Source organism: Arvicanthis niloticus, chromosome 5, assembly GCF_011762505.2.
Source record: "Arvicanthis niloticus isolate mArvNil1 chromosome 5, mArvNil1.pat.X, whole genome shotgun sequence".
NCBI lineage: Eukaryota > Metazoa > Chordata > Mammalia > Rodentia > Muridae > Arvicanthis > Arvicanthis niloticus.
In genome coordinates this window covers 15,520,115-15,545,942 of record NC_047662.1, presented here as the reverse complement: position 1 = coordinate 15,545,942, position 25,828 = coordinate 15,520,115, and the positions used below count along the sequence as shown (strand labels likewise).

Below are 25,828 nucleotides of genomic sequence, written 5' to 3'. Positions count from 1 at the left end.
TATCTGGTACCAATCTTTTGAAGTTAATTCTATACTTACTCGCAGGCTCAGCAGGGTCATCTGTTGATATTTAGTTATATAAAGTCAACAATGATGATCCAGCAAAGTCTTTCATCAAGCCCACCAAAAGTTAGTGGAAATGTTTCCGGCAAACTCATTCTTTCTGTCTTGTTTTGTTAATTTCCTCGAGGGCTCACTGTATAGACAAGGCTGGCTTCAAATGCACAGAGATCTACTTGCCTCAGCCTCAAGGGCTAGGACATTTTTCTGGTTTTAATCAAAGGAAAAAAAAAAAACTGTGTTAACACAAACAACTATACACACTCAGGTTTGGAGCGTTTTTTTTTAAATCTACATGTGCCAAAACATAAGAGATAGCCTAAAGTCCTACAACTGCAGACCCAACAAATTAACATTGTGTTAAACTGGAGAATTTTGATGAGTAAATCTAAGTCCAAAATTGTGTGATTAAAACAAACTGTATTTTGGGGTGTACACAGGACTGGCCAGTCTGGCTGCCCTTCCCTAAATCAGGATTTGAGAGAGCAGTCCCTGCTGGCCTCTTGAAGTCCTTTTTATGAGACAGATGGAGTGTTCTCAGGAGCGAGAGTTGGCTGTCATACACTATTAGAAAGATACAACGAAAGGGGAGGACAGGATAAGGCTACCTGTCATGGGAACAGGCTCACAGGTTTAGTGAAAAAAAGTTTTACAGTTTAGATAGAAGAAACAAAAACTTATTTTTTCTTTTTTTGTTGTTGTTGTTTTTTTTTGTTTTTGTTTTGTTTTGTTTTTTGAGACAGGGTTTTTCTGTATAGCCCTGGCTGTCCTAGAACTCACTCTGTAGACCAGGCTGGCCTCTAACTCAGAAATCCTCTGCCTCCCAAGTGCTGGGCTTAAAGGCATGTACCACCACTGCCCAGCCAGGAACTTGTTCTTAATTACAACTAGAAATCTTGCAAGGATTTAACACAAGACAAACAGGAAGTTACTCTTTTACTACAAACAGACACATTAACCCACACACCTTAACCCACACAGGAGAAAGCAGTTACTCTTAACTGGGGTGGGGAGGTTGTAAAAGTGGAACTAGTAGGTGAGGAGGGAATGAGAATTTAAAGTGAATAAATAAGTAAATGAAGAAATAAATAAATATTGTGGTGTTTGTTTGTCTGCTGTTTGAACTTGGAAACTATTTCCCCAGTACTAATCAAAGGTGTCATCCATCAGATTCCTGAAGACAAAGCAAAGCTTTGGGAAGTTCATTTCATCCATCCTAAGTCGTGGCTCAGCAGTTCTGAGTGCCTGCAGCAGAATTGTGAAGAGGAACGCTCACATCCTAACCTGGGATAACTGGCTGGGTGTCTGATGTAAACAACCCCAGCTCTGAAGGGTACTGAAACAGGATGGTGCTGGTGCTGGCTGGCTGTCAGCCTACCTGAAAAAGCACTAGTCACAGATTCAGGGAAAGACTCCATCTCAAAGGAATAGTTGGGGAGAAATCAAAGAGGACACAGATACCCTCTTCTGACCTCTGCATATGTGCACACATGTTTACCCGTGCACACACATTTGCCTGTGTGTGTACATGCCTGCACACACATGATACTTAAAAAAAAATAAGTACTCTAACTTTAGTTATGAACACATCTATTTGGTTCTGTAATGAATACACACACAGCCGTGTAGGTTCAGCTGAGGTGACCTTGCTCTAATCAGCTATGGAGCCATGCCCTTGCCTTTGAGAAGCTTCTGAAGTGTGTTTGAAATGTAAAACTGAGATGGTGGTGCCATGTCCTGCAAGGGTTGGAAACTCTGGCTAAGGGTGGCAAGGGAATAAAGAAAAGACACAAGCTAACAGAAATAATTTTGCTAAAATGTTCACAACACATGTGTTCCCATCCCCAAAGCCTTTCTGTTCCTTCCACCAAGGTCAGAAGAATCTTCAGCCCCTAGCCTTGAGACTCAGGTGCACCTCCTCTGATCCTTCCACACCTCAGCAGCCTGGGAAATCTGCCAACTGGCCCAGACTTTGTCTCTGCCTGGCAGTACACAGACATATTCTCTCTCTCTCTCTCTCTCTCTCTCTCTCTCTCTCTCTCTCTCTCTCTCTCTCTCTCTCTCTCTCTCTCTCTCTCTCCTTCAGAGAGAAACAGCAAATGGTTCCCAACAGGCATACACCTAATAGTGGTAGGTTTGTGGTTTATAACCACCTAGTTTGTGGTTATACCCAAAGATGTAGGATCAATGGAACCTTGAACCCCAAAGTCTGAATGGTCCTGGTACATCAGATCCCTCTCACTTGGTACTCAGTTGGCATGATCCAGCCATTTTTCTTGCAGAGGGTACAGATCTAAGCTACTTCCCAGGAGGCATAGTTGTGTTGCAGGAAAATATTAGAAGTGGCACCATCCTGCGCTATAAGGAGCAAGACACCAGTGGGCTGGCCGACTATGCACTGGTGGGCAATAGCCAGCCTGTTCTCATCTTGTGGAGACTCTCTGACTGAGGGCTCCAAAATCTTCACCCAACTCGCTAAGTTCCCTCTGGTGGGTCGCTACCACACCAGCACCATGTTTCAAAACTCCAACGGTCTGGTCTTCTGTGGTGCACATCTGGCATTCCCACAGTTTTCTGCTGTACCTTTCTCTCTGGAACCCAGCTGAGCTGCCACGTGAAGGAAAACACCACACAAACTTAGTTCAGAAACAATGGTAACACAACCGCTTGACGCAACAGCTAGAATCCTAATCTTGTAAGCCATATTAAATCTCTCTTCAGCTGAACTTAGAGCTCATCATTTCCAATAGACCAGTTGAAACATGAGGCCCAGGATCTGAGTGAAAGGACTCAACTGATTCTTGCAAGTTGTTCTATTAATCCCAAAGATGGCGGACAAGGACCACCGACCCAAGTCATTGTGGCCAAGTTAATTAAAGCAAGTAATTATTAAAGCAAGCCTTTTTATTCCTGTGCATGGCTGCCTCCCCCTAAGGTAGGGTTTGAGAGGTCAGAGGAAAGTTTTCACCAAGCTGTGCTTAAATGTGCCTAAAATAAACTCAAAGTCAGACTCAACATTTAAAGCAACAAAGCCTGTTACCGTTGTGTGGAACCAAGCTCCCTTCTTGCCCTGCCCGAGGTATCCTTACTAGGCCAGCTATGGTGGCCGAAGAGACTCCCACAAGCTACATCATCCCACTTCCATATGTCAGTTGTGGGGACACTCCTCAGTACAGCTGAAGCCACTGCTAAACCAACAGGCACCCAGAACTTGGGAGCAAAGTCCAAGACCTTGAGCCAGGCTGCAGTAAGAAGGCAGATCTATCCCTTGTTCCAAAGTCTTGCTGGAGTTTGCTGGGGCTCTGCTGACTCCTAAAACAGGGAGCCCATCAGATGATGGGCTCAGAGGCACCTACCTGCTACTTAGAGAGAGGCTGCACAGTGTGAGAGTCCCAATGTTCTCAAAGTCCCAGAGGCAGGCTTGCCACATGGAATTTGGTAGAGCCCGGGTTGGTCTATTGTGGGGACAGGGTGCTAGGCCACTTTTCTGAAAGGGTGGAAACTGCAGAGTTGTGTAAAGCTAGCCTGCAGAGGCTGTGTTCTCAGAGCTCTTGGGTGGACAAGGTGCGACCACAGCCCCAGGAGCAGGAAGAAGCTGTACTGGGGAGGAATCAACTCTGCTCATTGCGGGTGGATGATAGGCATGACCTTTACCTTTGCAGCTGCTGCTGCCCTGCCAGAACCGCAGGCCGCCTAGGATAGGCTAGGACTGACCATCTGCATACACGGAGGCGGTGTCTATCTTGTGTTGCTGCGCTGCAGGAAGGCTTGCACGGACACCGCCCTGCAAGCTGCATCCAGGCTGCTCTCTGTCTCCATGACACCCAACACAGTGGCGGACAAGGTCCGCGTCAGTGGCTGGTCCATGGCGGTGCTGAGGAAGGGAATCAGAGAGAGATTTAGGAAGACTGAAGCCAGTAGCTGGCTGCTGTAGAGGTTCGCTGTCATCCTCCTCATTAAGTAGCCTTCCGTGACCACTCCCACAGGAGGCGGGGCTAGCGGAGAAAGGGTAGGAAAGCAATGGCTACTGCCCAAGATTTCTGCAGAGCTGAGAACCCTCTACAACCGTGACACCCAACGGGAGGTCGGTGGCAGGCCCCCCATGAACTAGGTCGGAAGTTGCAGACACCTTTCTCTTGCCCGGCGCATCCATGAGCTGCTCGGGGTCTGTCTCTGTACCCTCCTAGAAGGAGTTTAGCATGTGGGTTAACCCTGGGGTGCTGTCTCTAAAGTGAGGTTTGCTGGGAGCTCTAGAGAGGATCCCGGTGCATGGTCAGCAGAGAAGACCTGTCAGCCTTGACTTTTGTTAATCCAGGAGAAGACACCCTCAAACTTTCAGGCAGCTCAGACTGTTCAGAGAATCGAAAGTGGAGCGAATCTCAAGAAAGGAAGGTTCACTACAGGCAATCTTTGAGAATTTATGCAGTAGGGAATTTGGATTCACACCAAATGGAGACTGAAGGAAATTGTGACGTGGGGGTAAATGGATAGTTTTCCCATCATAACCTTTTAAAAAGACAGTTGGAGTCAGGGGCAGTGGTTCCTGCTTGTAATCCCTGCACTCTTGAGGCTGAGACAGGAAGCTTGGCATCAGTTCAAAGTCAGTGGGGTTATACAGCAAGTACCAGGCCAGCATGAACCAAATAGCAGAGGGTGTTGTAGAAACTTTTAACACAATAAAAGACACACAGCTTTTACTATTTACAGTAAGCCTTAAACAGCTGGGAAGATCTGCTGAGTTATTACTATGTTTCATCTGGGCCACTCTTAACTCCAATTGTCCAGCCCTCAGGACCATCCTTTCATGACTCAGCATCTTTATTTACCAATCATAAATAACTTGGGGTCAGGTCATATCGTGTCAGTAGATTCTACCTGTGGACCCTCTCATCTCTGGGCAACCACATCTTGGGGGCCCACACTTAGCATTCCAATATACAGCAAAAGACCACACCTCAACAGTGGTGGCCCACCCCTGTGATTCCAGCACCCCAGAAGCAGAGTCTGGCGATCAACACAAGTTCAAAGCTGTTCTGGGCAACACAGGACAACAGGTCTGCCAAGCCCAGATAACAAGACTGTTTCAAAAGCCAAAAGTGGGTTTGGATTATAGCTGATTGAATGCTTGCCTGGTCCTGGGTTCGGGACCCAGTGAGTAAGGTAACACCATCTTGTCCTGATTTCATTTTGTGTTTGCTTAGACCAGAGGTTTTCACCCTTCCTAATGTTGTGGTGATCCCCAACCCTCAGATTGTTTTCTTGCTACTCTGTAACTATAATTTTGCTACTGAACTGTAATATCAATATCTGAGATGCAGGGAATCTGCTATGTGACCCCTGTGAAAGGATCCATCAACACCCCTAAAGGGGTAGTGACCCTCTGGCTTAGATGGTTCTCAGCCTTCTATCTCCTCAACAGTAATGTTGCCTGGCAACACATTAGATCTTCCCATGACATTGTGTATGGTCCAGATGTATTAATCAAAAATAATTATTGTGTATACAAACTTAGCATTAACTCATAAAGTTATAAGTAAAAAAAAATAGCTGTCATGCAATGTCTGAAATAATATGAAAAAAAATTACTATGGTCTTCCGGAAATGAGTGTTTCACGGTTTCTCTGACCTTCATTTAACTTGGAACTAAATTATGGTCCTTGCTTTTAAAAACATTATTTAACTCTGAGCTTTTGTAACTGTGAAGCATGAACCCATTCTTGGTTACTGGCCAATAAAGAACTCATATACTTTCTTTTTTAAAAAATACTTATTTTATGTATATGAGTATAAGCTCTTTTATTTATTTATTTATTTTATTTTATGTATATGAGCACACTGTAGCTGTCTTCAGACACACCAGAAGATCTCGTTACAGTTGGTTGTGAGCCACCATGTGGTTGCTGGGAATTGAACTCAGGACCTCTGGAAGAGCAGTCAGTGCTCTTAAGTGCTGAACCATCCCTCCCACTCCCATAAAAATAAATCTTTAAAAAGAGAAATGTAATGGCTTAATTGCAGAAAGGAAATACTTTTTCTCATCATTTTTCCTCATTGTAATATGAAACTAGTATATCTTTGGATTGGATTGTTACTGTGTTTAAACTTAAAAATTACTGTTTGGATCACTAACCTGAACCTATCTTTCAAAACTGTTAAAATTTTGGCTTGTGATTAAAAAAGAATTTCCAACATTGTCTCAAATTGCCCTAAAAATAGTTTTGTCATTTTGTACCAAAAATTTAAGCAAAACAACCTTGTCAGCATTGGCACATAAAATTAAAATATTGATCAGTTCTGAAAAGCATTAAAGCCGGGCGGTGGTGGCATACGCCTTTAATCCCAGCACTTGGGAGGCAGAGGCAGGCGAATTTCTGAGTTCGAGGCCAGCCTGGTCTACAGAGTGAGTTCCAGGACAGCCAGGGCTACACAGAAACCCTATCTCAAAAAAGCAAAAAGCATTAAAAAGATGCTCTGAGTTGAGTTTACCAAATAGTTAGTTAACCATGATTTCATTTTGTATGTGAAAGTTAACAAGTATATCTATCTTGTTAGCATGGTCTTTTTATTTATTTATTTTTTAGACAGGATTTTTCTGTGTAGCTCTAACTGTCCTGGAACTCCCTCTGTATACCAGGGTGGCCTTGAACTCAGAGGTTCTTCTACTTCTGCCTCCTGGATGCTGGGATTAAAGACCTGTACCACCACCATTTGGCTGGCATAGTCTTCAATAAATGGAAACATTGTTACCAAAGAAGTTTTTTGTTTCACGTTTGTTTAGTCTGTGTGTTTGTGTGTGTGAGTGTGTGTGTGTGTGCATGTGTGTGAGTGTGCACATATGTGCTTGTGTGAGTGTGTATATGTGTATGTGTGTGTGTGTGCCTGCTGGTGTGAGTGTGTATGATTGTGAGCATGTGCGTGTTTGTGTGCGTGTGTGTGTGTGTGTGTGAGTGTGTATAGTGCATATGTGTGTGTGTCTGTATCTGTGTGTACAGGTATGTGTGTCTGTGTGCATGCATGCTTGGAGTGTGTATGGGTGTGTGTGTGTGTGTGTGTGTGTGTATATGTATGTGTGTGCACTTGCTCACAAAAGTCAGAGGGCAACTTTCAGGAGTCAGTTCTCTCTTTTCACCACATGGATCTTTATGTTTAAACTCTGGCCCCGTAAGGGTTCAGTAGTCTCTGGAGTCACTGGAGAGTCACTGGAGAGTCGATGGAGCCACCAAAAATTGGTCTGAAAGTACAAAACACTTTTTTTTCTTTTGAGACAGGGTCTGATAGAAGTCTGCAATGGCCTGCAACTTACCACATGGCTGAGGAAGACTTTGAACTTCCAATCCTCCTGACTCTATGTCCAAAGTTCTGGGATTACAGGTGTGACACACCATATCCAGCTACAGTAACTTCTTTCAGACTTCTTACCAGTGAGTGTTTTCTTTGTATTCCTGTTTTTATATACCTATATAACTGGAGCTCAGTAAATATTTCTCTAACCAAAAGAAGTGTCAAATTGGAAAAGTTTAAAAGGCCTTGTGCTCGGTGAGTCAGCCCTTGAGCTATATTCCCAGAACCCCAATTTTTATGTACTTGAGTGCTTCTTTTCCCTTCGTTTTTTGTTTGTTTGTTTGTTTGTTTTTGGTTTTTGTTTTTGTTTTGTTTTGGTTTGGTTTGTTTTTTCGAGACAGGGTTTCTCTGTATAGCCCTGGCTGTCCTGGAACTCACTCTGTAGACCAGGCTGGCCTCGAACTCAGAAATCCTCCTGTCTTTGCCTCCCAAGTGCTGGGATTAAAGGCGTGTGCCACCACTGCCTGGCGTTTTTTTTTGTTTTGTTTTTTGTTTTTTGAGACAGAGGTTCTCTGTGTAGCCCACACTGTCCTGAAGCAGCACTGCTCAAACCTCTTGATCCCCCTGCTTCTACATCCCAAATGCTGGGTTATAGGTGTAGCCTGTTACACTCCTCAGTTTATATAATGTGGGGACCAAACCCAGGCCTTTATGTGAGTTAGGCAAAAGTTTTACTGACTGAGCTACATCCCCAACCTCTATTTGGACATTTCGAATCAGAGTCTTGTTATATAACTTTAGTTGACCTGGTAGTCCCCATAGTGCCCTGGCAGATCCTGTGGCAACCCTTCTGCCCTAGCCTATGAAATGCCGAGTCACCATGACGTGGCTGTCTTTCTTTCTTTCTTTTTTTTTTTTTTTAAGATTTATTTATTTATTTTATGTATATAAGCACACTGTAGCTGTCTTCAGACAGACCAGAAGAGGCCATCGGATCCCATTACAGATGGCTGTGAGCCACCATGTGGTTGCTGGGAATTGAACTCAGGACCTCTGGAAGAGCAGCCAGTGCTCTTAACCACTGAGCCATCTCTCCAGCCTGTGGCTGTCTTTCAATTATTATTTTTTTCTTCTTTGTTTTGGAAATATGCTCTCACACTGTAGCCCAGGCTAGACTGGAACTCACTGTATAGTCCAGGCTAGCCTCCAGCATGATACAATCTTCTCAGATATGAGTCATCACGCTCAGCACAGTCGCCTATTTTAATGTGCAGCTATGATGGTTGATGACAATTGCATAGAGTCTGGCAGTCATCTCCACAGTCAAGATACAGAAGAGTCTCATCATGCAGCAAAGCTCTCCATCACCTCTGCTCCCAAAGGCCCCTGGTGTGTTTTCCAGTGCTGGAGTGTTATGAGAGATTCAGGATCCAAGCACCCAGCCTTTCTGGGAGTGAGCTTTTAAACACAAAAACCACATTTGGGGTTGGAATATTTCACTTAGCAAGAACAGCTAGCCAGAGTAGGACCTACAAAAGCCAAAAAGCAAGTTTAGTACATTTACAGACTTTCTCAGAACTATGGACTTTGATGGATTGGGTCTTTGTTTTCATTTTGGCAGGAGGTGCTGTCTCCATGCTGTGTTTTATGGCCTGCATGGTACTTCCATCATGGAGTCAGTTGTGCTAAGGTCTGGGGCCTGCTAAGGCCTGGGACTCTGTTACAGAAGGAGGCCAAAGAGGGTCCTGAACCTTCTGGAACTGAAGCCTCCATATAAGTGCTGGGATTGAACCAGGTCCTTTGGAAGAACAGCCAGTGCTTTTAACCGCTGAGCCATCTCTCCAGCCCTTTTGAGTTTTCTCTTGGTCCAGTCTTCTCTTTGCAGCAGCAGTGTCATCCGTATAGAATTACAGTGTGTGGTCCCGAGTCTGGCTTCTTTTACCAGCTGGCATTCATCCGTTACCGTGAGTTCACACCAGCTGGCATTCATCCATTACTGTGAGTTCACACCAGCTGGCATTCATCTGTTACTGTGAGTTCACACCAGCTGACATTCATCCGTTACTGTGAGTTCACACCAGCTGACATTCATCCGTTACTGTGAGTTCACACCAGCTGGCATTCATCCGTTACTGTGAGTTCACACCAGCTGACATTCATCCGTTACTGTGAGTTCACACCTCAGGTCTTTGTTTCTTCCACACTTGAGGGACATTTGGATTGCTTCTGTATTCTGCCATTTACAATGGAACAACTATAAATTCTCCTTCAGGGCTGGAGTCGGTAGAGTGGCTCGGCATCACATAATCCTGGCGGGATTGTGTACTCCTGTCATCCCAGCACTTAGTAGGTGTAGGCCAAAGAATCAGAAGTTCAAAGTCACCCTCAGCTACATAATGAGTTGTAACCAACCTGAGATACACGAGACTCTATAAAATTATATATGTGTATACATACACATATGTATATATGTGTATATACATATGTGTATATATGTGTGTATATGTATATATGTATTTGTAATTTTAAAAACCAAAAAAAAAAAAAAAAACCCACTTGTATATGAGCTTCTGTGTGAACATAGCATTTCATTTCTTTGGATTAAAAAAAAACAAACAGAAGAATAAATTGCTGAATCATTTCCACTGACCTTTGGTAAACACCTAGGTGTAAGACTGATAAGAAATATCAGTCCCCACCCTTCTCTTTTCTCCCCAACCCTGGCAGAACTTCTCACATGTTTGGTAAGTTTATACCTAACCTATGCCCAAGCCTCAATTCATCTGCCAAGCTATAGTTTCTAAGACCAGGTCTTTTGTAGCCTAGGCTCGCCTCACACTTGGTTTGTAGCCAAGGTGTACTTTGAATTTCTGATCTTCTTGTCTCCACCTCCCTTTTCAAAGTCCAGGGGTTACAAGTCCATGCCTGGAGTTAGTTAGTTAGTTAGTTCATTAAAACAAAACAACAACAACAAAAACTTGTGGCAATTTTTGTCCCTCAGACTCCGGAGTGTTGGAATTAAAGGCATGAGGTCACCCACCCCTAAACTTCATATAGCAGGGGACAGAGATCCAGGATGGCTCAGGAGCGAGGCAGAGAGAACAGGGGAGGGGGTTCTAGCCTTCACCAACTTAACTCAAGGGGACCTACCACCTAGTGCCAGGTGGCACTGGTGGAGCAGGTCCTCAACTCTACAGAAGTCCGGTGCACCAGCCAGCACAACCCCGCCCCACTTCTGCTCGCCAGTCCCTTGGGCGTGGTCACAACGTGCTAGTAAAGCTGTGGGAGCCTCTGCACCTTCTAGAGCTGCTGACTGCTGGAGCCAACGTCCTCTCTTACCCTCCACCTTCTGCCACCTCCACCGCGGTCATCATGTCGCAGGCCCGGCCTGCTACAGTGCTAGGTGCCATGGAGATGGGGCGCCGCATGGACGTGACCTCCAGCGCCGCGTCGGTGCAGGCCTTCCTGCAGCGCGGCTACAACGAGATAGACACCGCCTTCCTGTATACGGACGGTCAGTCCGAGACTATCCTAGGCGGCCTGGGGCTCGGGCTGGGCCGGAGCGGCTGCAAAGGTAACCATCACCCCTGTCATCCCCTTGTCCCAGCATAGCTTCGTCTGGCTCCCAGAGCTCTGATCTCCCCCTGTCCACCCAAGAGCTCTGAGAACTGCAACTCTTCAGACATGCAAACTATTCAGGAATGTCTAGCTTTGCATACTTTCCACATCTTCTTCCGCGAAAGTGGCCTACGATCCTCTTTACACGATGTGCCTAACCTTGGTCCGGCTCCCGGCTGCTGTCCAGCAGGGACCCCTGATCTTCAAGGACCCCTGTCTTTGTGGCACTGCTCAGCACCAATTCAGACCGAAACCTGCTTTCTTCTTTGCTAATGGCCTGGAATCCTGTAGATGGTGAGCCTGTTGGTTAAGAGAGCCTCCTGCTTTGTGGTGGCCATAAGAGCTACAGTAGCCCCGAAAGGGAACAGGGGCCAGGAGTGGTGTAGGTGTCTTGAGGTATTTTTTTTTTTTTTTTAATTGGTTTTTCGAGACAGGGTTTCTCTGTATAGCCCTGGCTATCCTGGAACTCTGTAGACCAGGCTGGCCTCGAACTCAGAAATCCGCCTGCCTCTGCCTCCCAAGTGCTGGGATTAAAGGTGTGTGCCACCACCGCCCAGAGTCTTGAGCTCTTGACTTAGTTGGTCCCCTGCCTTAGTTTCTCTCTTGGTGGAACTACACTTCCCTGGGTGGCCGCTATCATTATAGAACACTTTCCCCTCAGGCACTGCTCCACGCCCACCCCAAGCACCCTGCTATGGAGTTTTGCTTCATGATTCAGTACTTCTTGATTTGTGGCACAGTGGGAGCCAGAATAGGAGCAGACCTGTGCACTCAGTGGCCTGCTGTTTCCAGATCTCCTGGCTCTCCCCCTGGGGAAAGTGATGGGTTCTTTATATTTTGTGAAAGGTTCCCACTGCAGATTAGGAGAGCCTAGGAGAGCCTAGGGTTTGCACGTAGCTCCTACCTCAGCCTCCAGCGTGCTGGCATTACACACATTACGAATTCCCATGAGAACCTGGATCTGACTTCTGTCTGAGTTGTCTTTTTTTTTTTTTTTTTTTTTTTTTTTTTTTTTTTTTTTTTTTTTTGCCCCTCCCTCCTTCCCCTGCTTGGGCTCAGGGTGAGTTGGGTGAGAGACACAGCTTAGATCTAAAGCTGATGTCACATCAGGAAGGGCAGGTCAAGCACCAGAATGGAAAAGTTGCAAGTATGTGATTCCTCAGGTCTCAAGGGCTCTGCTCTGCTTTTCGGCTGCTGAACTGACTTTTCAGATATGGAAAGTTCCTTTGTCTCATCCATCCATCCGTCCATCTACCCGTCCGTCCATCCATCCTCCAACCATTCACCTGGGCTTCTCAGCAGGGACAGGGAGAGGAGCAGGGACTCACAGATGGTCCAGTACTGGTCTGTCTTGATGAACAGAGTCTGTAGCTGGCCCTGACTTTCCTTCTCACAGGCGCTCAGCAAAGAAGCCTTCCTGTGTCTGTCCCCAGTTCCTTTGGCACCTTTCCCCCAACCCCCGTGATCAGACCTGCCCATCGTTCACAGGGCATTCAGGGTCATCTTTCAAACATCTTAAGATGACCACAGAGCCCTGGACCACAACCCCTAGTTTAAAGTCAAGACTCCACATGGGATACTCTCAGGGCCGTTTGCTTCTGGTCTGTTGCCTTTTCTCTTTTCATGTGTCCTCTGCCTCAGACTCAGTGCTCTGGTACCTGGGGTGGCAGGTATAACTCTCACCCAGGACCTTCTTGCTCATGGATTTTAAAGCAAGGTTTACAGGTCCAATAAGCAATTGTCACAGGGAGGATGCTGGCTATTCCTAATGCCCACTGTCAATTAAGCCTGTTCAGCCCTCAGGACTTCTCCATAAGCTGTCCCTCTCATTGTTACTTACAGTTGGCAGACCTGAGAAGCGATCAGTTTAATCAAAGCCGGAGCTCCGAATGGCACCGCTGCCATTTGAGCCCAATTATATCTGTCTATGTCTGTCTGTATATTTATCTCTCCCCATCTTCTCTCTCCCTTTCTCTTTTCCCCTTTGCGCGTATGTTGATACAGTGTTTCACTTGAGCCTAGACTTGTACTCTGTACCCAAGAGTGACTTTGAGCTCTTGAGTCCTCAGGCTTGGGATCGGAGGAGGCATGCACCACTATGCCCTGCCCTGCCCTGTTTCTTTACCATTACAGTAGATACTCTGTTTGATAAAGTGACTTCAACTTACCTTTTTCCTCCTTGGAAAGTAAAAATTGCCACCAAGGCTGCTCCCATGTTTGGGAAGACATTGAAGCCTGCTGATGTTCGGTTCCAGCTGGAGACGTCACTGAAGCGGCTGCAGTGTCCCCGGGTGGACCTCTTCTACTTACACATACCTGACCACAACACTCCTATAGAGGACACACTGCAGGCCTATCACCAGCTGCATCAGGAGGTGAGGGAGGGCCCTGATGCCCTCTGACCCTTTCATCTTGACCCTGCCAGGAGAGCCGAGTGCTGGGAACACACACAGAGCTGGGCACAGACTCACTCCAGGCTCCTTACACAGTCTCCCCTTTCTGGTCTCCTGGAGTGAGCTGAGCTGTGATGGAACCTCTCCCTGAGCTGGACTGTGATGGAGTCTCTCACTTATAGGGCAAGTTTGTGGAGCTTGGTCTGTCCAACTATGCTTCCTGGGAAGTGGCTGAGATCTGTACCCTCTGCAAGAAAAATGGCTGGATCATGCCAACTGTGTACCAGGTGAGAGGGATCTGCTGTGCCTGTGCCGGGACCATTCAGACTTGGATCAAAGGCTCCATTGATCCTGGATCTTTGGGCATAACCACAAACTAGGTGGTTATAAACCACAAACCTATCACCACTAGGTATATGCCCTGGTTGTCAAGATCCAGGATCATTAAAGACTAAACTGAGGGACTTCACAAAGGTACATTTGGGGTCCCTTTTTTTTTTGACACATTTCCCCCCTTTCCAACTGTCTCCCTTTAGGGCATGTACAATGCCACCACTCGGCAGGTGGAGACTGAGCTCCTCCCCTGCCTCAGACACTTCGGACTGAGGTTCTACGCCTACAACCCTTTGGCTGGTATGGGCTGCCATGGGGACAGGCCCTGTGGGTGGGAGAGCATGCCCAGCCCAACGCTGAATTGCTGCCCTGGTGAATGCCCAAGCCAGACCCTGGGAGTCAGGGAGCTTTGAGAAGGGGGTGCCCAAGTCCCCATTTTTCCAGGCTTCCTTCTGCTCTCCAGTTCCTAGCCAGGAATGACCTGGATGTCTCTGGGAGGAGTCTGGGCCAGGGTCTAACTGCTGATTTCCCACAGGGGGCCTGCTGACTGGCAGATACAAATACCAGGATAAGGACAGGAAGAATCCTGAAAGCCGATTCTTTGGGCATCAGTTTTCCCAGATATACAGGGACCGGTGAGCTATGGTGCGGTCTGTGTCTGAGGAAGAAGTGCTATAGGTTTCCTTAGTTTGAGGGAGAATCCTTTAGATTGCTTTTCTGGGGACCTGCCCTTTGGTGGTATTCAGACCTAAGACTCTGGATATTAGCTGTCTTGGGCATTTGAGGGACATTCTTGGGCTGTCATTTGGATCCTGTGATGTCTGTACTTTTGTTACTCTATGTATCTTTCTTGGGAAGAGGTCTTCCAGTGCCAACGGCGAGAGGACAACCCAAGATAGACCTCAGGGAGTCTGGAGCTTGGTGTTGAGTCTCTGAGTCTATGTCCTGTGACATCTTACATCTTGGTAGTAAAACTGTCATCATTGTCTCAAGCAGTCATAGTTAGACAGTTGTTGGGGACAATCTCCTTTCTCTTCTTCCTCTTCTTCCTCCTCCTTCTCTTCTTCCTCCTCCTCCTCCTTCTCCTCCTCTTCCTTCTTGAGTCAGGATTTCTTGTACCCTTTGTAGCTTCAACTCACTTTGTTGCTGAAGATGACCCTGAACTCCTGATTCTCTTGTCCCCACATCCACAGAGCTAGGCTTTTTTTGTTTGTTTGGTTTTGGTTTGTTGAGCCAGGGTTTCTCTGTGTAGCCCCGGCTGTCCTGGAACTTGCTCTGTAAACAAGGCTGGCCTGGAACTCAGAGATGTTGGGATTAAAGTGTGTTGCGACCCAAGCTGCCCCACGTTGGGCACCAGAAATGTTGCTGCCCAAGCTGCCTCAAGTTTGGGGGCCAAAATGTCACAGACTGCTCTGTCAATGTTGGAACCCACACTGCCAAAAGCCTTGGGGGCTAAATTGTTAGAGTCCACACTGCCCCAAGCTGCTCTGGTCCGAGGGTCTGGGTTCAGCAAGAGAGAGAGTGAGGATTGACTCTCGAGGAATGGAGACCAGACAGAGTGTGATTCAATCCTGTTTATTCTTCAGTCTCTCTTCTTCTCTCCAAGTCCCAAATCTTGAGTTCCTAGTCCCTAGTTCCTAGTCCCTAGTGCCTCCAAGTTCCAAGTTACTTCTTCCAAGTGCTAAGTGCCTAATGTCTAATTCCAAGTTCTTCCTCCAAGTGCCAAGTGCCTAATACCTAATAATTCTTCTTCCTCAATGCCTAATTCCTACTCCAAGTTGTACTCCAAGTTGTACTCTCTAACCTAATTCCTAGTTCCAAGTTGTACTTCTGAGTGCCTAATAATCTGTTGTTTTTCTTCTGTCTGCCTCTCGCCTTTTATATGTCTCACTTCTAAGCCACACCCTTAAGTCACACCTTTAAGTCATGCCCTTAGGCCTTGTCTCTAAATCTGATCTCTAAGTCATGCCCTTAAGTCTCGGCTTTAAATCACAGCTTTAAGTCTCACACACCCAAGGGAAGATCCTGGGTATCTAAAGCAAGATGTTATCAGAGTGTGCTCAGCTGTTGTAGGCTAATGTAATCAAATCTCTTGTCAGGGTATATGGCTCAAGATGGCTGCAAGGATGATAGCTGCCTTCTGTCGGCTCCCCACAAAAGTGCACCACCATTACCTGCCCAAAGAGCTAGGATTACCAGTATCAGTCATCATACTCTGCTCCAAAAAAATTTATTTTAATTATTTATTTTACATATATGAGTACATTGTAGCTATCATGAGACATACTTAAAAAGGGTATCACATCTCATTACAGATGGTTCTGAGCCAACATGTGGTTGCTGGGAATTGAACTCAGGACCTCTGGAAGAGCAGACAGTGCTCTTAACCACTGAGCCATCTCTCCAGCCCACTCTGCTGTAAATTTTAAGTATCTAAAATTTTGATCCAATAGGGGAAGCCGAGGCAAAAGGATTACAAGTGTGAGGCCTGCCTATAGCTCGGGATGGAATGCTCAAAGCCTTGGGTTCAATTCTCAGTACTGGGGGAAAAAAAGGTTAAAGTTTGAAAACTCATCAGCTATTGTCTTCTTTTTCCTTTAGTGACTTTTTTTGTTTGTTTGTTATTTGAGGCAGAGTTTGGCCCAGGCTAGCCTGCTAGTTGTAATCCTCCTGCTTCAGCCTCCTGAGAGGTTGGATTAGATGTATGTGTCCCCGTGGTCAGACACTGTGAAATTCTTACACTTTCTTCCTCTCTGTCACCTCAGATGCCATGTCCCCAAGGTTCATTTCTGAGCATAAGCTGATACATTTGCTTTTTGTATTCTCTGTCTGGGAAGGAAAGGCCCAGCAAGCAAGTTCCTGTGTGAGGACCCAGTGCTGGTTTTGTTGAGAAGGCCAGAGGTGTAAGCAGCAAGCAGTTTATGCTAGCTTTCCTTGTGTACCCTGCTTGACACAAGCTCTATCTGTTGGGAGTGTGTTGCTTACTGCTAGAAGACTTGTTGAGTGTGCATGAGGCCTTGCATTTAATGCCTAACACCTCACAGCAAAACAGCAAGTCACACACTCCTCCTTGTAGCTTTCCCCACTACAGTCTGTGATCCTCCTGCCTGGGAGTAGAAACCATGGCCTTGAACAGTTGTTCTCAAGTTCACACACTGTCAGAGCCCAGGCTTCTCTTCTGGAGAATCAAGGCCTGGTGGCCTTCACCATGGTCACTCCCTTTAGTCTCTGCAGCATGATTAGCTCTTTGCCTGGTGAGGACCCTGAGACAGGTTGGCAGGGAGTGTTCTCTCCCTCAGTAAGCAGATCAGTGAGTGTAGGGAAGGGAGGAGCCTCTACCAACGCCACAGAAGCTGGACTGGTGCCCAGGACTTGCTCCAGGCTTTTGTGTGACCCAGGGCTTACAAGTATGGTGCTTTGGGCATCTAAGAGGGCATCAGATCCCATTACAGATGGCTGTGAGTCACCATGTGGTTACTGGGAACTGAACTCAGGACTTCTGGAAGAGCAGTCAGTGTTCTTAACTGCTAAACCATCTCTCCAGCCCCTGGAGCTGTATTGTTATCATTTGATGAGTATGTAAAATGCCAGGGTTCTTCTTTTCCTCTATGTTTGTCCCTGATCTGGCAAGAAGCCTGGAGACCTGTTTGTTCTGATACTTACGGTGCAGCCTGTTCTGTACTTAGGGGTAGCCTGAGGGCATAGGCTACTTCAGGGATGCAGGGGTTGGGTCACCCTCTTGTGGCTCTCAAGATCCTGACCCTAGTGTCACCCTTCCTACCCACCCAGCTACTGGAAGGAGGAACACTTCAATGGCATCGCCTTGGTGGAGAAGGCTCTGAAGTCTACCTATGGCACCTCTGCCCCCAGTATGATCTCAGCTGCCCTGCGGTGGATGTACCATCACTCACAGCTCAAGGTAGCCCAGCTGGTCCTGGCTGCTCAGCCTCCACTGTGAGGTCGGATGGGAGGAGGTGGAGGCATAGAAGTGACAGAGGCCAATCACTGAGACTGTCTTCTCTGGCCCAGTTTCATCGCTCAGGATGGTGAACCATGTTAGCACTATCTTACCTGACTAGGTGTCAGTGGCTACGTGAAGTCTAGTCATCTTGATTTGTTTTTTTCTCTTAAAGATCTCATTTTGATGTTGTATGAATGTTTTGCCTTATGGGTTCCGGGTGTATGCAGTGCCTGCAGAGGCCAGGAGAGGGTGGCAAGGGTTAAAGGTGGTTGTAAGTGGGTACCATGTGGGTCCTGAAAAGTGAATCCAGGTTCTCTCCAAGAGCAGACACTGCTCCTAGTGGCTGAGCCATCCCTCCAGCTCTAATATCTCCATTTTCATGTGGAGAAACTGGCTGAGAGGCTGGTTTACCTAAGGCCCACAAGTTCATGTGGCAGGAACTAAGCATAGCTCTGACTCTGAAAATTACATTTAAAGAAGTATTTAATACAGCACTTCCTGGAAAGAGAACTCAATTCTATGTTCCTGGGGGAGCGGGGTGGGGTTAGGGAGAATCTCTTCCTGCTGTCCCAGCCTCTTCTACCTAACTCCTTTCTCCAGTGTGGGCATTCTTAGGGTAATGGTGCTCTTTTTGTATCTGGTACATGGCAGGCTTGGAGAAAACTGACTCCCAAACTGTCCTGCAGAAAAGCCTGTACAGCCTTGCTGTCTGCAGGGAGTAGTTATATCTCCAAGCAGCAAAATGGGCTTAAGTAAAAACAGGTCCCAGATCTTAGCAAGGGACAGGCAGAAGTGTGTTGAAATCAGGCTCTCTTGTAGGGCGCTCATGGGGATGCAGTCATCCTGGGCATGTCCAGTCTGGAGCAACTGGAGCAGAACTTGGCCTTCGTTGAGGAAGGGCCCCTGGAGCCGGCGGTCGTGAAAGCCTTTGACCAAGCCTGGAACCTGGTTGCCCATGAGTGTCCCAACTACTTCCGCTAAGATGCATCTGATTTGGGAGGTGCAGCTTACAGGCTGTCCCTCCTTGTCCTGGACTAGATCTGATTCGGTTGTTCTTTCCCTCTCCCTGCTGACTTCCTATACACCCAGTTGCCTTCAATGTCAGAGCTGGCTGAGCCCCAATACTTCCTGTTGAATAAAACTGTTATCTGTCACGGCTGTAGCCCAGGCTACAGCAGACCTGGTGGCCTTCTCTTGAATGCCTGAGGCTTGCCTCCTTTTTCTTCTGAGGGCCCAATGGAGATGGGCAGGAGTATGCCTGGTCTTTAGAGAGCAGGGGCTTGGCAGTGGCACAACGCTTCCCTCAGAAAAACTGCCAGGTTCTATCTGGCACCAGATTCATACTTTCCTCCCGACTGTGGAGTCCCATGGCAGTGGACAGCAGCTAGGTGCTCTCCGCTCCAACGCTCATTTGCCTAAGACATCAGATTACACAAGTTGAAGGCTATGCACTTTAAACAACCATCCTCCACTCAGGACACAGGCAACAAGAAGCTGAAAGGCCACCTGGTAAGCCAAGGCTCTTCCCCAGGGTCAACAGAGCAGGAGGCAGGAGCTTGGCCTAAGTAAAAACAGACCCCAAGGAAGGCAGTGAGTACTAAGGAGTAGGGCTGGGGCATCTCTCTGGTCCCTTGGATTTTGAGACAATGTGCCTATGTAGCCCTGTCTTGAATTCTGTCCCCCAAGTGCAGCATTAAAGATGTGAGACATCACCAACTGGCCTTTTCAAGATAGGATGCCATACATTCTAGGCTGGCCTTGAACTATGTATCAGGCCCCCTTGTCTCTAGTTCCCAATTTCTGGTGTATATTACCAAGCCTGCCTTTTTTCAACCTCATAGTTGATTGGTATCAAACTTTTTTTTCCTTGAGACAGGCTCTATGTAGCCATGGGTGGCCTCCTATTCAGAAACAGGCCTGCTCCAGCCTCCCCAGCGGTAGGACTAAAAGGGGTATGCTGTTATATCGGGCTTGACCTCAAACTTCCAATCCTACCTCAGCCTCCTGAGGTGCTGGGTTTCCAGGCATGATCATATTGGCTTCTCCTGTTTTTTGTTTATTTTTTTTTTGGGGGGGAGGGGGCATGATCATGAAGACCTAAGGCCCGTCTCATTCAGTCTTGCTATTCACCACACACAACCCTCCTCTAGGGTAGAGGTCAGGAACCCTGAGAATTTTCTGACCCACAGGCCCAACAACATCATCACAGTTTCTGTGTTGCTGCTAGGAGAACCTGCCGGCCTTAAGCATGGTTTCTGATAAAGGCAAACGCTTTACCACTGACTTGTATAGTTCTAGCCTTCTGTGGTATATGGCTCCTAGCCAGCCAGGTGTGGTAGCACTTGAGGACCAGAGGCCAGAGAACTGCTTCAAGTTCAAGACCAGCTTGTGCTTCAATGAGAGCCTAAACAACCGCCTGTTCCCAATTCCGACAGTAGCCTCCCCCTGCCTGAGTGGCAAGCCTGTGTTCCTGGCATGTCAGTCTGAGCCCTGGCTGGCATGTTTATGTATTAAGTGATGAAGCTGTCAGAGAATTAGCCTTCTTCAGCAAACCCACTGCAAGCAAAGGGCCAGAGGGGAACCCAACTCCGGGAGTGTTCTCAGCTATCTTCAGTGCTGGCCTTCACAGCCCTAGCTCCAACTAGGTTGGAGCAAAGCCGTAGGCCTTGTTTACTAAAGAGTCTCCTCTTTAGTAACACCCTGCAGACACAGTTTTATTCTTTATAGAAATGCCATTCCCTAGCACCCTCCCTTGTCTTTATCCATAGCAAAATAAATAGCTGCTCCCTCCAGAGGGGTGACAGCAGTCCTGGGGGGTCCAGCAGATATGAAGAACTTGCTGGAAGGCCTCAGTCCTGGCTCTTAGAGTCAGCTGTCATCATCTTCCTCCTCAGATTCTCCCTCAGACTCAGGTGCGCTCTCGGGCAGATCATCATCCATCTGCTGAAATCTTCCCGACTGGGCATCCCACATGTATTTGATGGTCACTTTGAATTCAGCCATCTCATATCCTAACAGCTTCTGTCAGACGGGGAGGAAGGGGAGTGAGGAGGAGCAGCCATCTTCAGCACAGGGCCGTGCCCTGCAGCTCAATGGCAGCAGCCCCTCTCCCAGGTTGCAGGTCCAGACTCACCAGGACACGGGCCTGCTCTGGGGTCAGCACGTCACCCTCCTTGCATACCTCATAGTCAGACAGCAGGGTCACCACACCTGTGGGAGGGCAGCACCATGTCAACCCTGGCCCTCGGAAGCATGCAGCCACAGACCATCTTCCCCGCAGCTCAGTACCCAGAGGGTCACTGACTGCCTCCTCTCCACAGCAGACAGTGCTCAGCTCTGTCTTCACAGGACAGACTGGAGAAGCAGCTCATCTAGGGGAGTTGGGGCAGGTGCCCTGAGCTGCTCCTTGCTCTGTACAAGTGCTCTGCCTGCATGATGCCTGTGGCATCACATGAATACCTGCTGTCTCTGGGGGCCTGATGTGGGTCCCGGGAATCAAACCCATGTCCTCTGGAAGAGCAGCCAGTACTCTTATCCTCTCCAGCCTCCTACCTTTCTTGAGGGCAGTGGGCAGACCCAGCTGCCTCAGCTGTGGCTCCATGGAATGAGGGAACTGCTTCAGGGGCCCTGGATCCAGGCTCACAGTACAAGTTGCTTTGTTCCCTGCTCGAGCAAAATCCATTTCTGTATACTTTGTGAACCACCTAAGTTAGAGAGAAAGGTGAGGGTAAAGTTCCTGGAAACGCCACCATGCAGCCGAAGTCCAGCCTCCTTTGAGTGTCATGATCCGGGGCTTCCTGTCCCTAGCCATACTGGATTCGGACTGGCAGGCAGAGGGGAAGACCATGCCAGAGAGAATAACAGAACCCTGGTTACAGAAGCAGTTTCAGTAAGAGGCTTGCATCCCTTCAGCTTTCCCTGACCCCCAGCCTCTCCCCTCCTTCACAGACACTCACTCATTCACCTCCTCCTTCGCGCGGTTGGTAAAAAGGAGCCCAACTTCACCCCTCAACTTCTTGCTGACCTGAAAAACACAAGTGAACACCACTGCTTCCTCACCAGGAGCAACTAACCTATAGGAGACACCTGGTGTCATCTACAACGTTTCTAGTTGGTAGAACTCCTAATATGCAGGTTATAAACGGGCATAGTCCCATGCATGGGTCTGGAGATTAAGAACACAGAGTTAGGCCAAGCTTGGCTCTTCTGAACCCATAGGTCAGTCACCTAGCTGAAAAAGAGCAGGAGGTGGCAGCTGAGCTTCAGCCTAGCCTCATGTAGTGAGGGCCAGTGACCTACCTGATGTAGGTTGTCTTTGTATTCGTCAGATGGGCTTCGACCCAAGGCCACCATCATCACCTTGTTTTTGCCAAAGAACATCCTACCATGAAGAAGAGGGTGTGAGCTAATGCCCAGGAGTTCAGGGAGCCCAGAACCAGACGACAGGAGGTGTGTGTGGCCAGAGTCCCTGTTTTCCATGCAACCCACCCATGTATCCCCAGGATTCCTGTTTTCATCTTCTTATCCACAGAATTGGATCTTGCCTAGAGTTTGAGACAGCTCACTTCGAACCTCAAAAATCACCTGTCCATGTCTGGTGGGCAGAAGCGTGTTCAACAGTCTTTACAGGAGCTGGTACAGCAGTACAGTGACCCCAGAGCCATCTACACAAGTACTGTAACCCATCAGCTCCTGGAGCCTTCTTTGGGGGTCACTTTCCTGAAACATCCCAAGGGACCAACAAATCCTGTCCCCAGCAGCTCAGGAAAAACCCAACTCTAACAGAAACCATGCTTTTCAGCAGGCAAGCTGCAGACTGGAAGGGTCAGCCTGCTCCTGTGCTCTGATGAGGGAGAGAGCCTCTTCCCACGGAGAGCTCACCGGCTGTGCTTCCAGGCATTCCGGATGTCCTTCAGCTTGCTGTTCCTCATGTTGGCCACAGAGAAGATGAAGAGGTACTTGTAGGTATCCACACATTTCCGAAGCTGTGAGACAGTTCATGAGGCTCTGGAGTTGAAGGGCAGCACAGGCCGGACAACTCTGGCCTCACACAAGCGAGGGCAAGAGGCCTTTAATCTTCCACTGGTGTGACTGACACTAGGGTCACCTACTCCAGAGGGTGAGCAGGGACCCAAACCCTATGGTCTTTCCATGACCAATGTGGAACAATCATCCTGTTTCCTCTGTCCACTTAACTGATCTAGAGTCATCTACCCACCCTGGGAAGTCCCCACTAAATCAAAACACAAGGAGCCTCATCTTATCACCAAGGAGAGACACTTCATCCTTACTGCCCTGGCCAGGCTTCTGGCTGAAGCCGCCCTGTGGTAAATAAAGCTCCATTTCCAAAGAATGGGGGATTTGTGCACGGGAGATTGTACTTACCTTGTCCAGAGCCAGCAGGTCAGCTGCAGATGGATGGCCACAGTCACCACCTGGTGACCTCCAGCCTTCTAATACCAGGCAGCATTAAAAACTCACTAATAAGCTTTAGCTACCCCTAAGCGCAAAACAGCAGTAGCATCACGTGGTCCTGGGTCACAGGGATGCTGTGGGGAGGTGTGGAAACTCTGACACTGCTAACAGTTCTATCCCAACTCTATTAAACAAATACACAGCAGAGGTGGGGTAGGGGGAGGGGGAACAAGTACTTACCTCTTCTATCAGATGCTGCTTCAGTTCCAAGCCTTTCTTGGCAGTTTTTGTTAGGGAAACTAAAACCAAAAAATGGAGATGGTGGTGAGTGTTGGGTCTGGATTCTGGATGCTCTGGTGACTCAGTCTGCTTCCCTCTTTGGAGGCTTGGCTAAACTGAGCCAATGTGACGGAGGCAGCAATGGACACTGTCATTCCTGGCATTCAAGGCTGACAGAACATTTGCTTACCTAGTATTCTTGTTTTTCGAGACAGGGTTTCTCTTTGTAGCCCTGGCTGTCCTGGAACTCACTCTGTAGACCAGGCTGGCCCTGAACTCAAAAATCCACCTGCCTCTGCCTCCCAAGTGCTGGGACTAAAGGTATGTAGCACCACTGCCCGGTGCTTACCTAGTATTTTTGGACCCAAAGATCCCTAAATACATCCGCCTAGCTCCTGGGGCTGACTGCTGGGTTTATTGCAGTTTGGTAACAGGGCTCACTCCTGCTGACAGAGTGCTGTCGGTGGGAGGGAGCCCTAACCTGGGGCTGGGGCAGGACTCAGCTGCTGTAGGAATGGTGCACAGGCCCTCAATGGCTAGGCTAGGCTATGGAATGACAGGGACCAATTCTTCCTTTTGTAAAACCCAGGATCTTGCTACAAGGTTGTGTAGGCTGGCCTTGAACTCAAGATACATTTCCTTGCTTCTGCTTCCCAAGTGGAAGGATTACAGGCATGTACCACGCCATCCTGTTGGTAGTGTGTTTTTTCAATTCTATTATATACACTTCAATTAAAAGTAATCCAGGCCCTATTTGTCCTACTTCCAAGAGTTACTGGCATTTGTTTACATCTGACCAGGGGCTCCCTCCAGACCCTAATGACTCTATGAACTCACTAAAACATCAGCTACAATGCTCTGGGTGTCCCCAGGAGGTTATATGGCCCTTCATCTACCCTGCCTGACACTCTCAGTCCTTCTATACAAGGCACAGAGTCAAAAGCCAGAATGACACTGAGCAAGTCATTCCCCGGGCTCTGCACCACCAGGATTCTGGTATGACTTAATACACTGCTGGTGGTTACTGGCCTTGCTGCCCTCGTATTCTCCAGGCTTTCAAGGGATCCTTTCGACGAAGCAAAGCCACACCAAAGGCCAGATCTTTTCCTCTCAAGCCCATTTTGTTCAATTTACTACAGCCACACTGGCTTTTGTTCCACAATTGGTTAACCACACCACAGACCCCTTTCATTTGTGTTCCCTCTATTCAAAACGACCATCTTGTTTGTCATCTAACTGCTGAGACGTTTCCTGACAACATTATGCAAAACAGTATCATTTCCACCTCTCCATAAGCTACTTTGACTACCTGACACATTACACTTGACAGGGATATAGAAGACAGACAAACACACACCCCTAACTAGGCGAGCCAGTCCGATGAAGCCAGACCCTTTCTGTTCAACTGTTTTGTTTTGTTTGTTTGTCTTTTCAAGACAGGGTTTCTCTGTAGAGCCCTGGCTGTCTTCGAACTCACTCTGAAGACCAGGCTAGCCTCGAATTCAGAAATCCGACTGCCTCTGCCTCCCAAGTGCTGGGATTAAAGGCGTGTGCCACCACTGCCTGGCTCTGTCTTGTATTCTAACAACCACAAAAGCACCAGCCCACTAGGTGGATGTAGTGGCTCAGTCTGGAATCCTAGTATCTGGGGTCAAGGCAGACAGATAGAGAATTCAAGGCCCCAACATTAAGTAAACGAACAAAACATGCAGTAGTCGAAACTGTAAATAATCCCTACATTCTGGAGAGAATGAGACCATCCTGGTCTACACAGCAAATCTGAGATACATCGCAAGATCCTCTCTCACACAACACACACGGACGCGCGCACAAGACAGGAGGATGTAGCTCAGTGCTCGGCGGGCAGTGCTTGCTTAGCTGGAGTATACTGTGTTCCATCCCTAACTCAGCATAAACTCGATTTAGTGATGCATGCCTGTAATTCCAGCAATCGGGAGGTAGAAGCAGCAGGATCAGCAGTTTAAGACTACCCTCGTTGGCGACTTCGAGGAGAGCCTGGGATACAAGACTGTCTCAGGAACTGCCTGTCGGCCCAGACCAGTTTCCAGCTCTCTCGGTGACCTGCCGACGCCAACTCGTTATCCCGGCCGCCGAGCTCCTTAGAGAGGCCTCGGCGTCTCACCGGCATCCCCGTAGCTCCCATGACGCAGGTTCCCCGAACCTACCTTTCTTGTCTCGCTTGGATTTCGGCATCCCGCTAAAGGCACGTGCGGCGGAAGACCCGGCAGCCGATCAGGACCCGGTGCCGCAGGGGCTTGTGGGACGGCGCTCGGGGCTGCCCCTCGCGTGCGCCTGACCCGAACTGTGGCAAGCCCTCTCTTCCCCGCCTGCGCTTTGCCCAGTGCCTGGAAGGCCACTTCTCTGCCCAGGTTCCAGATCCCTTCAGTCCCTCCGGCCCCTCCAATCCCGGTGGCTTCCGAGTTCCGCGCACTCCACCAGGGCCCTCGCGAACCGGTTCCTCTCGATG

General features: G+C 48.1%; 2 protein-coding genes and 1 long non-coding RNA gene across 3 annotated transcripts; 2 read left to right on the top strand and 1 right to left on the bottom strand.

Moving 5' to 3' along the window:
* Positions 1-3,807: 3,807 nt before the first annotated feature.
* On the top strand, positions 3,808-9,759 carry LOC143442191 (uncharacterized). The gene is made up of 3 exons (XR_013110201.1): positions 3,808-5,220; positions 7,329-7,481; positions 8,963-9,759. It is a non-coding gene; the product is annotated as an uncharacterized LOC143442191 (long non-coding RNA).
* Positions 9,760-10,063: 304 nt separating this feature from the next.
* On the top strand, positions 10,064-18,845 carry LOC117708304 (aldo-keto reductase family 7 member A3). The gene is made up of 8 exons (XM_034501831.2): positions 10,064-10,085; positions 10,499-10,915; positions 13,147-13,334; positions 13,535-13,639; positions 13,889-13,985; positions 14,221-14,320; positions 17,475-17,604; positions 18,466-18,845. The coding sequence occupies exons 1-8, from the start codon at positions 10,079-10,081 to the stop codon at positions 18,625-18,627; spliced, it is 1,206 nt and encodes a 401-aa protein (XP_034357722.2). The 5' UTR covers positions 10,064-10,078; the 3' UTR covers positions 18,628-18,845.
* Positions 18,846-20,334: 1,489 nt separating this feature from the next.
* On the bottom strand, positions 20,335-25,828 carry Mrto4 (MRT4 homolog, ribosome maturation factor). The gene is made up of 8 exons (XM_034501832.2): positions 25,527-25,828; positions 23,302-23,360; positions 22,528-22,631; positions 21,946-22,027; positions 21,603-21,670; positions 21,199-21,350; positions 20,780-20,856; positions 20,335-20,667 (listed from the first exon to the last, which is right to left on the bottom strand). The coding sequence occupies exons 1-8, from the start codon at positions 25,552-25,554 to the stop codon at positions 20,515-20,517; spliced, it is 723 nt and encodes a 240-aa protein (XP_034357723.1). The 5' UTR covers positions 25,555-25,828; the 3' UTR covers positions 20,335-20,514.